Raw genomic sequence first — 13912 nt, 5'->3', positions numbered from 1 at the left:
TAAGCAAAATTTAAAAAAAAATCTAAAAATTTAAAAAAATTAAAATTGAAATTTCAAACTTAAAAATAAAATTAAAAATTAAAATTCAAAAATAAGATCTAAAATTAAAGTGTCAAACTTAAAAAAATAAAATAAAATTTTAAAAATTCTAAAAATTCTAAAATAAGATCTAAAATTAAAACTTCAAACTTAAAAATTAAAATTTTAAATATTTAATCAAAAAATTATATTGATTTTAAAATTCTATCCAATGAAAGTGATTGTTATTTATGATGATATCAAAACTTGCCACCATCAAAAACAATATATCAAAACATGCTACCACCAAAATCTTTTTTTTGATAATCTGGATATCCAGACACCTTTCATAACCCGACTAACGCCTAAGTACACTTTGCAGAAAGCATTTCGGGGGTCGCCAATTTCACCCATGTTAATTGATGGTGGCTAGACGCAGGGCTAATAATTCTATGAAATAGATTATTTTGAGTTTTGTCCCAAAAATTTTTTTTAAAAAAATGACCAAAATATTTCATTAAAGATGCAAAAGACTCTTATGCTCTAAATATATAAATACAAATAAATAAAGAAAAATTTCAAATTATTTTTTTCATATTTTAGCTCTTATTTTAGAATTTTTAAAATTTTATTTTCTTTTTTAAATTTGACATTTTAATTTTAGATCTTATTTTTGAATTTTTAATATTTTATTTTTAAGTTTGAAATTTAAATTTAAAATTTTTTGAATTTTTTGATTTTTTAATTTTGTTTTGAATTTTTTCCAATTTTTTCCAATTTCATTCGAATTTTTCTTTTTTTTCTGTTTTTTTTTAATAAACCGACACTTCATCATTTTGACCTGTAAAATGAACAGTACCGGTCGTCTATGAACAGAAAAACGTCTTTGTAGGTTTATTATGATAAAAATGTCACTTTGAATGTTTAAAGTGCTAGTCAAAAAAGTTCAGTGTTTAAAATGCTAGAAAGTGACACTCTTAGTGTTTAAAATGCGATTTTTCCCAATTTCTTATGTTCTTTCTCCAATTTCTTATGTTCCTCGCAGAAATAGCTATTACCATTTAGCCCTAACATTTCATTTTCATTTTTTGTCATCAGCATAAACAAAACATAAACCAATTCGATTAATACTCTGCAAAACATTTCATATCTATCTTATTAAAGCTTCTATTGCAGCTTTTCAAAACTAAAAGGTTTTATATTTTTGTCCATAAGGATTTGTATTCTAATTTATATTCTTTTGGTAACCAAAATAGATCTTTTAAGTTGAAATACAAACTTATACTTAGGACAACTCTGGCATGCTACTATATTTTGTCTCTAATTGGAGATTACTCTTCTTCTTTTTTGTCAACTCACCTCTTTTTTTTTAACCCTGAAGTCGAAATTTATAGGTGTGACTGGTGACCATTTGAGGAACACTACGAACAAATAAAAAAAAATGAAGAGGAATAAAATTAAAGGAATGAGCGAGAATGATTGTTCCTCCTCCAAAAATAACGAGGAACAATTTTGTTTTGTTATTTTCTACAAAAAAAAAAAGAATGATAAAAAATAGAAAGAAAAATTAACTCCTTATGAATTGTGTTTTTTTATGGGAATCATAAGGAATTGAATGTTCCTTCTTATTCTCTTGGTCACCAATCACAACTATACATTTTTTTTTTGGATGCAATACATTTTTCTTTTTTTTATTTGGTTGACAATATCATTTATGTTTTTAGAGTCATTAACCCAAGGTTTCTAGATTCAAGGCGAGTCCAGAAATTTTAGAGTATAGATAATTTAATAAAATTTTGTTTTAGAATACATTTAGGAGCCCAAGACCAAGTTATGTTTGTAGTGTAGCGATAGTGGTGTAATCTTTATCATAACACATTGAACAAAACCACCAATATACCACATACTAAGGATATGATTGGTTTCCCCACTACAGCCCACAAACGCCGCTTTTGCGGTTGGTAGCGGTTGTTGGCATTTTGCAACAATCACTCAAACCGTTCTAAACTGTTTCGAACTGCTCTAAACATGATAAATTCAAAAGTTGGTTCCAACTAGCATTTGCGGTTGCGGTTGCGGGTGGTTGCTGGAGAATACATTTTTTTTCTTTTTTTTTAACAATATAAAAAAAATTTAAATAAAAATTTTAAATTAGAATTATAAAATACGAAAATATATCTATTATATTTTAATTAATATTATAAAATTTTAAAATAAAAATATTTTTTGTAATTTTAAAATAAAAATATTTTTCTGTAATTTTTAAAAAAATTAAAACTATAACTTTCTAAATTTAATTTTTATATTTATTATAATATTATGATTTTTGATATTTTTATAATTATATAAAATGTAAATATTGTTAAATTATTATTTAACCGCTGCTGCATTTGGTAGTTAACCAGTCATAAGTATCCTGCAAACGCACAAATTTCTAACCGCAGAACCAGTCGTATAAATCTCTTAAAACCGCTAAAAACCACAATCACTCATATCCGCAAATTCTCGCAACCGCTGCGTTTGAATCAGTCAGACCCTAGCTGTGTTTTATGGCACAAACTGATTGACCTACATGAGAAGTTCCATTCCATCCAAACAAAAAAAACTAGACCACATACTAATTGTGTTTTGTATTCCAATTGCTAACGATTGTTTATTTTTAAAATATTAGACCTCGAAGAGGAGCATATTGCCGCACAAATTGCTCAGTACTATGAAGGTCTCTTCACGTCTGGAATCAACACGGCATCGAGGGAGGAAATTAGTGCCATTGTCAGAGAAGCGGTCTCCCCATGCATTACTACTGAGATGAATAATCTACTGACTATGATCCCATCTTTTTGTGAGATCCGAACTGTAGTATTCTCGATACATCCGGATAAAGCACCGGGACCGGATGGTTTCTCGGCGAGTTTTTTTCAGTCAAATTGGGACACAATTGGCCAAGCTATCAGCAAGGAAGTTCAGGAGTTCTTCTCCTCCGGTGAAATGAGAACCTCGACAAATCATACCTTTGTCCGGCTCATTCCTAAGATCTCAGGACCGAAACTCGTTGCAGACTACAGACCTATCGCTCTGAGCAATGTCACTTATAAGATCATATCCAAACTGCTCTCTCTTTGTCTGAAACCTATCCTGCAGAGTATTATTAGCGAGACACAGTTGGCTTTTATCAAAGATCGAGCAATTTCAGACAATGTTCTTATAACACATGAGCTGCTGCACTTCCTCAAGATCTCAGAAGCAAAGAAAAATTGTTCTATGGCGGTTAAAACTGATATGAGTAAGGCGTACGACCGCCTCGAGTGGGATTTCATCAGAATTGTGTTTACAGAGTTCGGTTTCAGTGAAGTGTGGGTAGAATGGATAATGACATGTATTACCACTGTATCTTACTCCTTTCTGCTTGATGATTCGGCTCATGGTCATGTCACGCCTTCTCGAGGGATCCGGCAGGGAGATCCCCTATCACCATACATTTTTATAATGTGTGGAGAAGTCCTATCGGGACTATGTCGTAAAGCGCATGCTAGTGGACGTATGACGGGATTACGAGTTGCTACAAAGGCTCCTAGGATCAATCACTTGCGTTTCGCCGATGATACGATGTTCTTCTTACAGACGGATGAGGAAAGTTGTTCTACACTGCAGGCTATTCTACATAAGTATGAGACAGTTTCCGGACAAATGATAAACTCTACCAAATCTTCTATCACTTTCTCTTCGCAAACCCCGCAGGAGACACGACTCCTTGTCCAATCTTACCTCGGGATCGAACAAGAAGGTGGTATGGGTAAATATTAGGAGCTGCCGAAACATTTTGATCGTCGGAAGAGAGACCTTTTCACAAGCATAGTAGACCGTATACGACAACGTGCTAGTAGCTGGTCTTCTCGCCATCTATCCAATGCAGGGAAACTTGTGATGCTAAAAGCTGTCCTCTCAGAAATACCAACATATGCTATGACGTGTTTCCAGTTACCAGTCAGCCTCTGTAACCGAATTCAATCGGCACTCACAAGGTTTTGGTGGGATTCACTTGAAGGCAAAAAGAAAATGTGTTGGGTATCTTGGGATAGAATCACAAGACCCAAAGATATGGGTGGGCTGGGAATAAGGGATATTCAACTCTTCAATACAGCCCTTCTAGCAAAGCAAGCTTGGAGAATAATCTCAAAACCAGAAGGTCTCCTAGTGCGAGTACTTAAAGGGAAATACTGCACGAAAAAATCCTTCCTCACGGTAACTTTACCTAAGGATTGTTCCCATGGCTGGAGAGGTATTATTGCTGGAAGAGACCTACTGGTTTTGAAACTGGGAGCAGTGTTTGGAAATGGAGAAACTATTAGTGTTTGGAAATCTCCTTGGCTTAGTACGATTAGCCCAAAAACACCTTATGGACAGCCCCCAGAAAAGTATCAAGATTTGGTTGTGGCTGATCTGTTAACGCGGGAAACTAAGGAGTGGAATATCCCATTGATAGAAAAGGTCTTCCCACTGTTGGTTGATGAGATTACAGTTCTCAAACCTGGTATAACAGGAGGGTCGGATGGTTATGCTTGGTTGGGAGCACGTTCTGGAATATACTCCACACGAACTGGCTATTTTGCGGCGGTAGAGCATTACCAGAATCCTCCAACGGTAGCACTAGTACCTGACTGGAAGAAACTCCTCTGGTCAGGAAGAGTATCACCCAAGTTACAATTGTTTCTTTGGAAAATAACACAGGGAGCTCTCCCCACGGGAGCTAACCTACAGCAGCGAGGATTACTGCAGCATACCAATTGTGTAAGGTGTGGAGAGTTGGAGACAGTAGATCATATTTTCTTACACTGTGACTTCGCTCAAAAAGTATGGTCTTTACCTCTGTTTAAGAACCGTTTTGACGCTGGAGCTTGTCCTGCTTTCATTGAGGCCTTGAAGATCGGGAAGCTAGCAACCTGTCTTCCTCCTTTTGGTATTACTTCAGACATCTTTCCATGGGTGTGTTGGTTTATTTGGATTGCGAGGAACCACTTAGTTTTTGAAGGGAAAGTCTTTACCCCAGAAGATACTTTAACAAAGGCGATGAGAGGAGCAAGAGAATGGAATATGGCCCAACCAGAGACTACAAGAAAGCACCAGTACCCTCCTCCTCCTAACGGACCATTGGTCAATCCCGACCTGGATGATCTAATGCTCTGTTACTCAGATGCAGCATGGCGGACAGATGTTAACCTGGCAGGTTTCGGTTGTGTTTTTAAATCAAGATCAGGAGTTATTGACTACCAGACAAGTCGGGTGGAACGCCACGTTTCTTCATCACTCACTGCGGAAGCTTTAGCCCTTCGATGGGCATTACTTACAGCCCAAGCACGGGGCTACTCTAGAATCTGTTTCAACACAGATTGTCAATCGCTCTTAGCAGCAATTTCGTCAAAGACTCCTCCGGCTGATCTCTACGGGATTATCCAGGACATCGACCAACTATCGCTCTGTTTTACCTCTGTTTCTTTTAATTTCGTTGCTAGACTTTCAAATTCAGCAGCTGATCAGCTTGCTAAGTTCGCACTATGTAATGCTACTTCATCTATTTCTCCTTCGGAGGCTTGAGTCTGTTTTTTTTAAGTTAATGATAATTTGGTGTTCAAAAAAAAAAAGACCTCGAGAAAGAAAACAGAGAACAAATAGAGACTTCGTTCCATAACATTAAAACTGAAAATGCAGAATCAGAGAATAAAAATAAAATATTTACAAGTTAAAACTTTCTCAAATAACCAATTACACAACTTGGTCTACACAGGGGTAGCATCGGCGGAGCGAAGGTGATCCGACGAACGCTCACCGATGTTGATGCTTGATGAACGTTCACCAATATTCTTATTCTTTCCAAGAAACAACCGATCAAACGGTGATTTCATCGCTAGAAGCAAACCACCCTTGGGTGTAGCAGAACGCACCTGATCACCACTGCCACATGGAGACGTATTGATCGAACATGTCCGGTACGGAGGTGTTATGGAGAATGGTCTACGGTCTAACCGGCCATCTTGGTCATCAAACCGTTCATAGTAGAAATAGTTTCGATCCGTCTCTAGTCCACCGGCTCTGTACCCTCTAGCTGAACTCATCACCTGAGGTAACTCTACGTGGCTTTTCGAAAGGCTTGGGTTCACGAGCTTATTGTGAATGTTTTCCGGTAACCTAAGCGTGAACCGGTCAAGATTCTCTGCATGTTGACCGGGCGAGTCAGAATTGGTAAAAATACCGGCTAAATTCCATCCGGTAGACAGAGACCTACGTGGCCTACTCTGGTTACCGGTCAACGCCACCGAGTCAATTAGCCTCACATCCGGAGAACTCAAGACCATAGTGCGGTTACCGGTTAAATCAGAACCGGGAGCATTATCGGCTAAACCGGGTATCTGGACAGAAACAACAGATTCACCCGGTACAGGGACGAGATCGGCGCGGCAGAGAGGACATGTGGCGTGAGACCGGAGCCAAGCGTCTACACAACCAGGATGGAACACGTGGCAACATTTAGGAAGCAAACGCAGCGTTTCATCGTCTTCGAACTCGTTTAAGCAAACAGGACACTCAAGGGCTTCTTTGCCAATCTTGAGCGTCTTCACCGTTGAGTATCGGAACGTCGGAAATGTCTCGACGACCGACGCGTCGAGTCCACGAGCCTGTGGACGTCTCAGGGAAAGCCAGTTGCCGCCGACGTCGAGGGGGTGTTGGTTGTTGCTGCCCATGCATCGTTCAAGACACCTACGGATGTATATGGAGAAAAACCCGAGAGCGAAGAAGACGCTGACCAGGACGATCATGAGTATTGCCATGGTTGGGTCGAACCGAGAGCTTTCTCCATACATATCTGAACCGTTGTGAGTTTCAGCTGAAACTTGGCCGGAGAAGAGTACGAGAAAGAGAAGTAGCCGTAGACTCGAACCATGGTGACCAATGATTGAACGGCTGAGGATGATTCTACTTCGGGTGTTCATGAGGACCAAGCTTTACCCGGTTTGGCTCTCTGGTCCATGCAACGCTCTTATGTTTTTTTGGGGAAGGACAGAGAAATATTTATTGATGTGATGATCAAAGGAAATGGTATGATAAGATATCATAATTAAAAAGGAGAGGAACAATAAGAGAAACTGCGATTTGGGGTTGCCCAATGGTTACAAAGGGCCTTTGTGGTTGGTAGGTTGACTTTGAAGGTTTAACAATGGTTCTATTTAGAAGATGTTTGCATCATAACTAATTAATATGTTAGATGTAACATTTCGTATAAAGTATATGTTATGATTGTGATTTTTCCATCAATATATAAGTTGGGATGTAATTATCAATGGAGCAACCGGTTAGTGCAAATATGACCAAGATTTGTTAATGTTCCGGTTGTTCAAATGTGTCCGGTTTGTAATTGAGTAATTTTTATTTTCCAAAGTATTTCAGGCTTATTCCACTTTCAAGCAAATGTTTTTGTTTCGGATTTTATAATTTAACACGAACAATATGAGTGAAATAAACTTATTTTAATGTCGGTAATCCATCCACATCAAATATCAAATCATAACTTTTTTTCTTACAAAGATTTTGATGTATCATAGAATCACAATGGTAACCTCTAGAAAAACCAGTGGCCGTGTGAGATGGTGGTTCTTTGGTCAAAAATGATTTTAAAACTTGAGCATATGCATTTTGCAGTATGGGTTTATAACGCAATCACTCACGAAAGTTTCACGTTACTAACAAAATAAAATATGTCATCTCTAATTTGGCTTTGCATCGTGCTTCATCCCATGTGGTCATCACGTCGTTCTCCAATTATAGGTTATGCATGCAATAACTCTATTGGATCCGTGCTCTAATTGATTATCTTAAGAAAATAGAAAGGTTGTAGAGCCTCAATCTGATCATATATCCGTATGGATGGATAATGATTGGATCAGAGAGGTGGTGACTTTGACTACGGGTGACATAATATTATAAGGATAATTAAGATGAGCATAGTTTTGAGGAAAAGGTGAATATATACTTTTAAAATGCTCTATTTGGACCAGTTAATTAAACTATATATAATACCGTCCAAGGTCGTTTTCAGTTTTTTTCAATAACAAAATTGTATTACTAATTTTTTATATTATCTTCTTGACTTATAAATCATTTGATTTCATGAGATTTTGTATTTTCTTGATTAAGTTGTAATATAGTATATTTTATATATATATATGTCTGCTAATCTTCTTTTGACTTAGAACTCGATTTGTTTAAAGCAGAAAGAATGGATGTGAGTGCGGCTATTAATTTTGTGAAAGATGATAGTTATTAATTTATTATAAGTGTCACTAAAAGGTTTATATGCTTCGTATACATGAGAAAGCCAAAATGTTTCGTAAAAATATTTTTGACTGGTTCATAAAAAATGATTACTAATTTCATTATCTAATTAATACATGTATTGAACATAAAACATTATAAAAACCTGTATACTAATTCCACCACCGCAAACACTATTTAGCAAGATGTTAGAACATAAAACATTATAAAAACCTGTATAAATAATTTCTGATTGATTTCATACAAATATCATCGCGAACTTGATGCCTTTTGTTCTGATCAAACTAGAGATTGTTTCTCAGATAATCTTAGAAAGTTACACAATTACTAAAATACCTCTTTTAAAAATTACTAAACCTTCTGAAGTTTTCTTTTAAACACTAAACCTTCTCAAGTTATCGGTTATAATTGCTTCATGGTTCTCAAACTGTTTTATACGAGAAATAATAATAATTCTGTCATATATATCATATAATTGTTGAAAAAGATCCCTATTATTCCTAATATTTCTGTAATATTGAACAAAACGAAGATCAATATATGTTTGTCCGCCATCAAATCATTGGGCTTCATGGATTTATATTAATAGCATGTGATGACTGCTGAGGTTAGTAATTTATTCTAGCCCAAACATATGTACTGTTGTGATCTGGTATATATATATATATTGACACATTAACATCCAGATATCTCCACTCAATGTTTTATATTCTTTAAGACAAAAAGTTACGAACATAAACACATGAATCGAACAAGTACAGTCCTTGAGTTGGAATTTCAGGTTGCGGGATTTACGCTTAAGCCACATGCTAATCTAGCAGATTTATTTTAAAAAACGTAGATAAGGGTGTGTGTTTCCAAGGTGCTTAGTTGTAACCTATGCCTTTGTGTTAATAAATTTATCACCGCAAATATATATTTTGGATATTCTGAATTTAATAACTACAAATTGCAACATCATGCATTTTCGTGCGTATTACATGTCCAGGGTAGCTATCAAACATAATCACAAAACGTGCATATTTGTCTTAACTGACTTTTCCAAAAAAAATTAATGTTATTTCAATTTCCAAAAAAAATTAATGTTATTTAAAACTCTTACAATCGATTTATAAGCCTTTAACTAAATTATAAATTCTTATAAAATAATTTATCAATTTTATAAATTTCTAAAGCTTTATAAATATTTTAATAATTTTACGAATGATTTTATAAGGCCTAAAAATGATTTTATAAAATATTATAATTTCTACTATTTGTTAGGATGAAATAATACATGATTATTCATAACCATGATATTATGAAAATATAAAATAAACCAATAAAGCTTTATAAAGGAAGAAACACATAAAGTTTTCTTATATTACTATTGACAAATATAAAATAATTTAAGATTTATAAGTTATATTAAATTATAAATAGTGTTGAGGATAATTAATTAGTTTAGAATAACCATATCTTTAATCTTATACGATTTATGGATTTCGAGTCATACTTTCTTCTTCTTCTGGGAAATAAATGCAGGATTATTTTTCTTCTCTTTATTTTCCGAACCATATTAATCAATAAAACTATATCTTTAATTTAATTTACTTTTCTTATTTTATTTATTTATTTTGTGTTTTTGTAGTATGACGAATAACCATATTTTTCATCTTATAAAATTATTGTTAAATGTTATTAATCATTTATAAAAATATAAAAAATATTTATAAAGCTTTATAAATCAGTTATAAAATTGATAAATAATGTATTAGAATTTAGAAACTACTTTAAAGGCTTATAAATCGATTGTAAGAGTTTTAAATAATGCATAAGTAGTAATAATTTTTAAAACATTTCATCGCATTTAGTAATAAAATCTCTCAACTAAAGATAAATCGTAAAATAACCGCTCAACTAAAAATTCGACGAAATAAACTCTCAACATTAATTTCGTTAATGCATGTAGAAATATGTAAGGTAAACTCTGCTAACATTCAGATGTGACTTAGTCCATATATTTCAAAATTTTCTTATTGTTTACTTAAACGTATATGAGTGATCAAATAGTGAAATAAAATAATTTATCTCAAGTCTTCATCAGTAGAGAACTTCGAATCATTATCTTATTTGTTATGTAATAGATTAGGTTTCGTATATATATAATATAATACGAAACATTATCATATCAAAATTGATAGAATTAATTAATATAATTGTAATTACATTAATTGCAAATTTGAAAACAAATTGGATATGTAATAAAATAACAAACCAAAATGGATGAAAAAAAAAATGGATGAAAAAGACAACGCTTGAACAGTAATCGTCATCCAGCCGCCGAGAGAAAAAAAAAGAGAAAATGATGTGTTTGCCTTCTCCGGTATCCGGCAAGCTTGCCGGTGCCATGAGAGGGGCGTTTGTCTTGTTCTGTCGTCTTAATCAGCTGAGCATAGGAGCCTTGACGGCTCGGGAAGTCGATGTGTAGTGCACTAGGTTCTACACGTCCTAGCTTTGCGGACCTTCCTCTTTGAGTAAGTAGGCTTCTGTTTAGTTGGGTTTATGTGTTGGTAAAATTCATGCAAGTGCTTACTTCCTGATTATCTATAGTAGCGATGGGAATTGGTTTAAGGCTGGCATGTTGATTTGGTGGTGTTTCCTTGGTGTCTTCTGGTTAAGAGTTCATTCCCCCCTCTCCGTCGGTCTTGCAGTCTTATTTTAATCACTTATGTGTTGTCTGCAGATTCCTGTTGCTCCATCTTTATCTTCGATGGTATTAATTTGTTGTTCAAGCGTTTGAGCAAGGGACTTCTCTGCAAATTCAGGGGTTTTGGTCTCGTCTTGTGGTCTCAGCCAAGTCACGAGCGTTTTTGTTGTTTGGGTTCTCGTCCAAAGGTATCTCTCTAGCTTTATGCTAGCTTCCGGTTTCTTTGGGTGTTGATGAAGGTGGGCATTTGTGCTAGCTTCATGGCGGTGTTGATAATGTTATAGTGGTGGAGATGTTTCTCGGTGAAAGTTGTGTTCCAAGTTTATGGCTCTGGTTCCTATCCGGCTTATGGCTCCGGTTTCTATTCGGCTTATGTAATTTGTGGCCTCGGTTTCTTTTTGTTTGATCATTCAATCTTTGTTTTGATGGGATGATAGTGTGTACTGAACTTGTTCACCTTTGGTGCTTAAATCAAATTTACAGATGACAAAAAAAAATAGTAATCGTCGTTATTAGGGAATACGCCATGATCCGATCCGTAATAATAGGTGGGCGGAGGTCATTAAATTTAAACTTAGTCGTTCCAATGATTTTATAGAACGTATTCTCTTCCTTTTAAAATATAATTTTTTTGGGTAAAATATGTATATTAAGAATGTAATTCTTTTGTTTACAATATCAAGTTATTAATTAAAAACTGTTTAACCAATTTCATATGATATTGGGGACATATTGCTAGACTATGGTGCATATGGCTTCTAATCGGAAGAATAGTCTGCATTTGTAGCATATTGGGAGAAGATTCAAAGATGCTAAAAAAAGATTCAGCAATGTTGAATCCTAGACTCAAAATATAATGGTAGAAAATTTCACACAAGTGAAAGCCACCTAACCAAATTATCTATATAAACACATAATTTCCAGTTTAGTTTGCATAGTTTTAATTAAGTCTGTTATTTTGATGAAAAACAAATATTTAACCATTTGTTTTCACTAATTAAACGGTGAAATTATATCAATTTTCGAAGTTTAAATTTTAAATCTTGATTGGAGTTATTATGCTAATGGTCTAATGTTCATTTCACCAAGGGTTGCAGTACTGAAACGAAATTCCATTTTAAGAAATGTTTTAAACATGTATAATATACCTAAGGGCATGATTAACCCCGGTTTCTTAGTCGAGGTTCTTAACTCATGATTTGACACTTTTTTGTTGTTTTTTTCTTTACACTTTTCAGCTAAGCGACAGCTCTTATATCTCTTATTTAATAGACAGTTTTTAATTTTTCTTAGTTAAAACCAAGAAAAGTTAAGAACCGTCTGTAAGCCGAGAACTCCAGTTAAAAGATTGAGATTAATGATGATCTAAGAGACTACTATGAAACTTAAAATCTTTGCAGATCATTTTACAGACTGCTGTTAAACCGTAAGGATAAAAAGGTAGATAATCAGTGAGAAAATTAAAAAATATATATATATGCGCGCCATAATCCGACGAAGATGTGACCAGAACATCACGATATGAATATATTAAACTAAATAGTAACGTTGTTAAATTTTAATCGATAGAAATAAAGACGTGGAACTAATAAGGACATGAGAAATGTAGAAGAGCGTGCATTTAACTAAATACGACAAAGAGAAAATTGCGACGTTATTTGCGTATGTCGCCGAATAAATTAAGAATTACAGTTTGTTAAACTGTAGTGCCGTAGATTGGTTTTTTGTTCAATCATAGTTTAATTCAAGTTGAACACGAATCTGATAAATTGCATAAAGACAATCTTTATTAACATAAAACTATCACACTCTTCAAGAAAAAACATCTTCGTTCTAAGTAAAGACTATATAATAGTATTAAATTGCATACCATCAGAACCCTAAAACCGTATGGAATGTCATTATCGACATTTTAAAGATTATTGAGCCGATAGAAAAACGATTTATATATTGAGTATTCAGTGTTTGATATTCACGCTGTCGGGCTGGATCAACTGGTTTTGCGTATCTTATACTATAATAATTTGTACGGATGGAGTATATATGAACAAAATATTTATATTACATTTTAAATTTCATTACTATTCTGTAAAATTGAGTATTACTACTAACCAATAACTAACGTATTATACTGAAAACACCAAATACTTTGGAAACCAGTGTCAACTACTCCTTCCTGGGACATTTTTTCTTTATGCTATTCAAGTAGTCCGGTTTTCCAAAATAGATGATGTTTTGGACAGTTTTTAATGTTTCAAAATAGATGATGTTTTGATATTTTTATATTAATCTTGGTTTTATTGAAAATTGTGTGACCAATGATGTTTTATACTTATTTTTAAAGATTGGCTGAATTAATTATGATTTATATTTTTAATGTTACTTTTTAGTCAAAAGTATATAACTTAGTTCGTGTGCATACATCCAAAACTTCGACTATTTTGGGAAAGAATAAGTTAATAACTCAACACATTTAAATAAAAACCATTTGTTTACGAAGAATAGATTCATCATGGATTTGAATATCAAGAAAAAAAAATATCACAAGTTAGGTCAGCTAGAGAGATAAGTAATAAGTTCACAAACCTGATAAGGGAATGGTAGACTCTCTCTCTTCTCTCTCTTAAAACCTTGAGAGAGAGAGTGAGCCGCGGTGTTTCCCTGCCGGTGAGAACTTTCCGACGGTGTAGTCTCCTGGCAAGTAGGCTTCGACTCTGGTATACGGTGGTCCCCTTGATGTTGTGTAGCCGGCTGTGGATTCTGGTGGTTCGCGCTCTCTTTGGTGGAACCATCCGGCGTGAATGTTTTTGATCTCGGTTGGTGTTGATGTTTGTAATGAGAAGATCATGGGGTATGGTCTTTAGCTCGGTGTGTTCTGTT

At 34.4% G+C, this 13912-nt stretch overlaps 1 protein-coding gene and 1 pseudogene across 1 annotated transcript; one reads left to right on the top strand and one right to left on the bottom strand.

Moving 5' to 3' along the window:
* The first annotated feature begins 2590 nt into the window (after positions 1–2590).
* Positions 2591–5610, top strand: LOC111203653. The gene is made up of 3 exons (XM_022697592.2): positions 2591–2597; positions 2690–3811; positions 3932–5610. Exons 1-3 carry the CDS (start codon positions 2591–2593, stop codon positions 5608–5610), a joined length of 2808 nt encoding a protein of 935 aa, XP_022553313.2.
* A 56-nt stretch (positions 5611–5666) lies between these two features.
* On the bottom strand, positions 5667–7222 carry LOC106395315 (annotated as a pseudogene).
* Positions 7223–13912: the final 6690 nt, after the last annotated feature.

This window comes from Brassica napus, chromosome C6, assembly GCF_020379485.1.
Source record: "Brassica napus cultivar Da-Ae chromosome C6, Da-Ae, whole genome shotgun sequence".
In the NCBI taxonomy this organism is placed as follows: Eukaryota; Viridiplantae; Streptophyta; class Magnoliopsida; order Brassicales; family Brassicaceae; genus Brassica; species Brassica napus.
This window is presented reverse-complemented; position numbering and strand designations above follow the sequence as displayed.

What these genes read in the sequence shown, in the direction of transcription:
- LOC111203653 (XM_022697592.2), top strand. An exon ending in CGAACAAGAAGGTGGTATGG is followed by an intron (nt 3,812 to 3,931) that starts GTAAATATTAGG and finishes TATCCAATGCAG; the next exon opens with GGAAACTTGTGATGCTAAAA.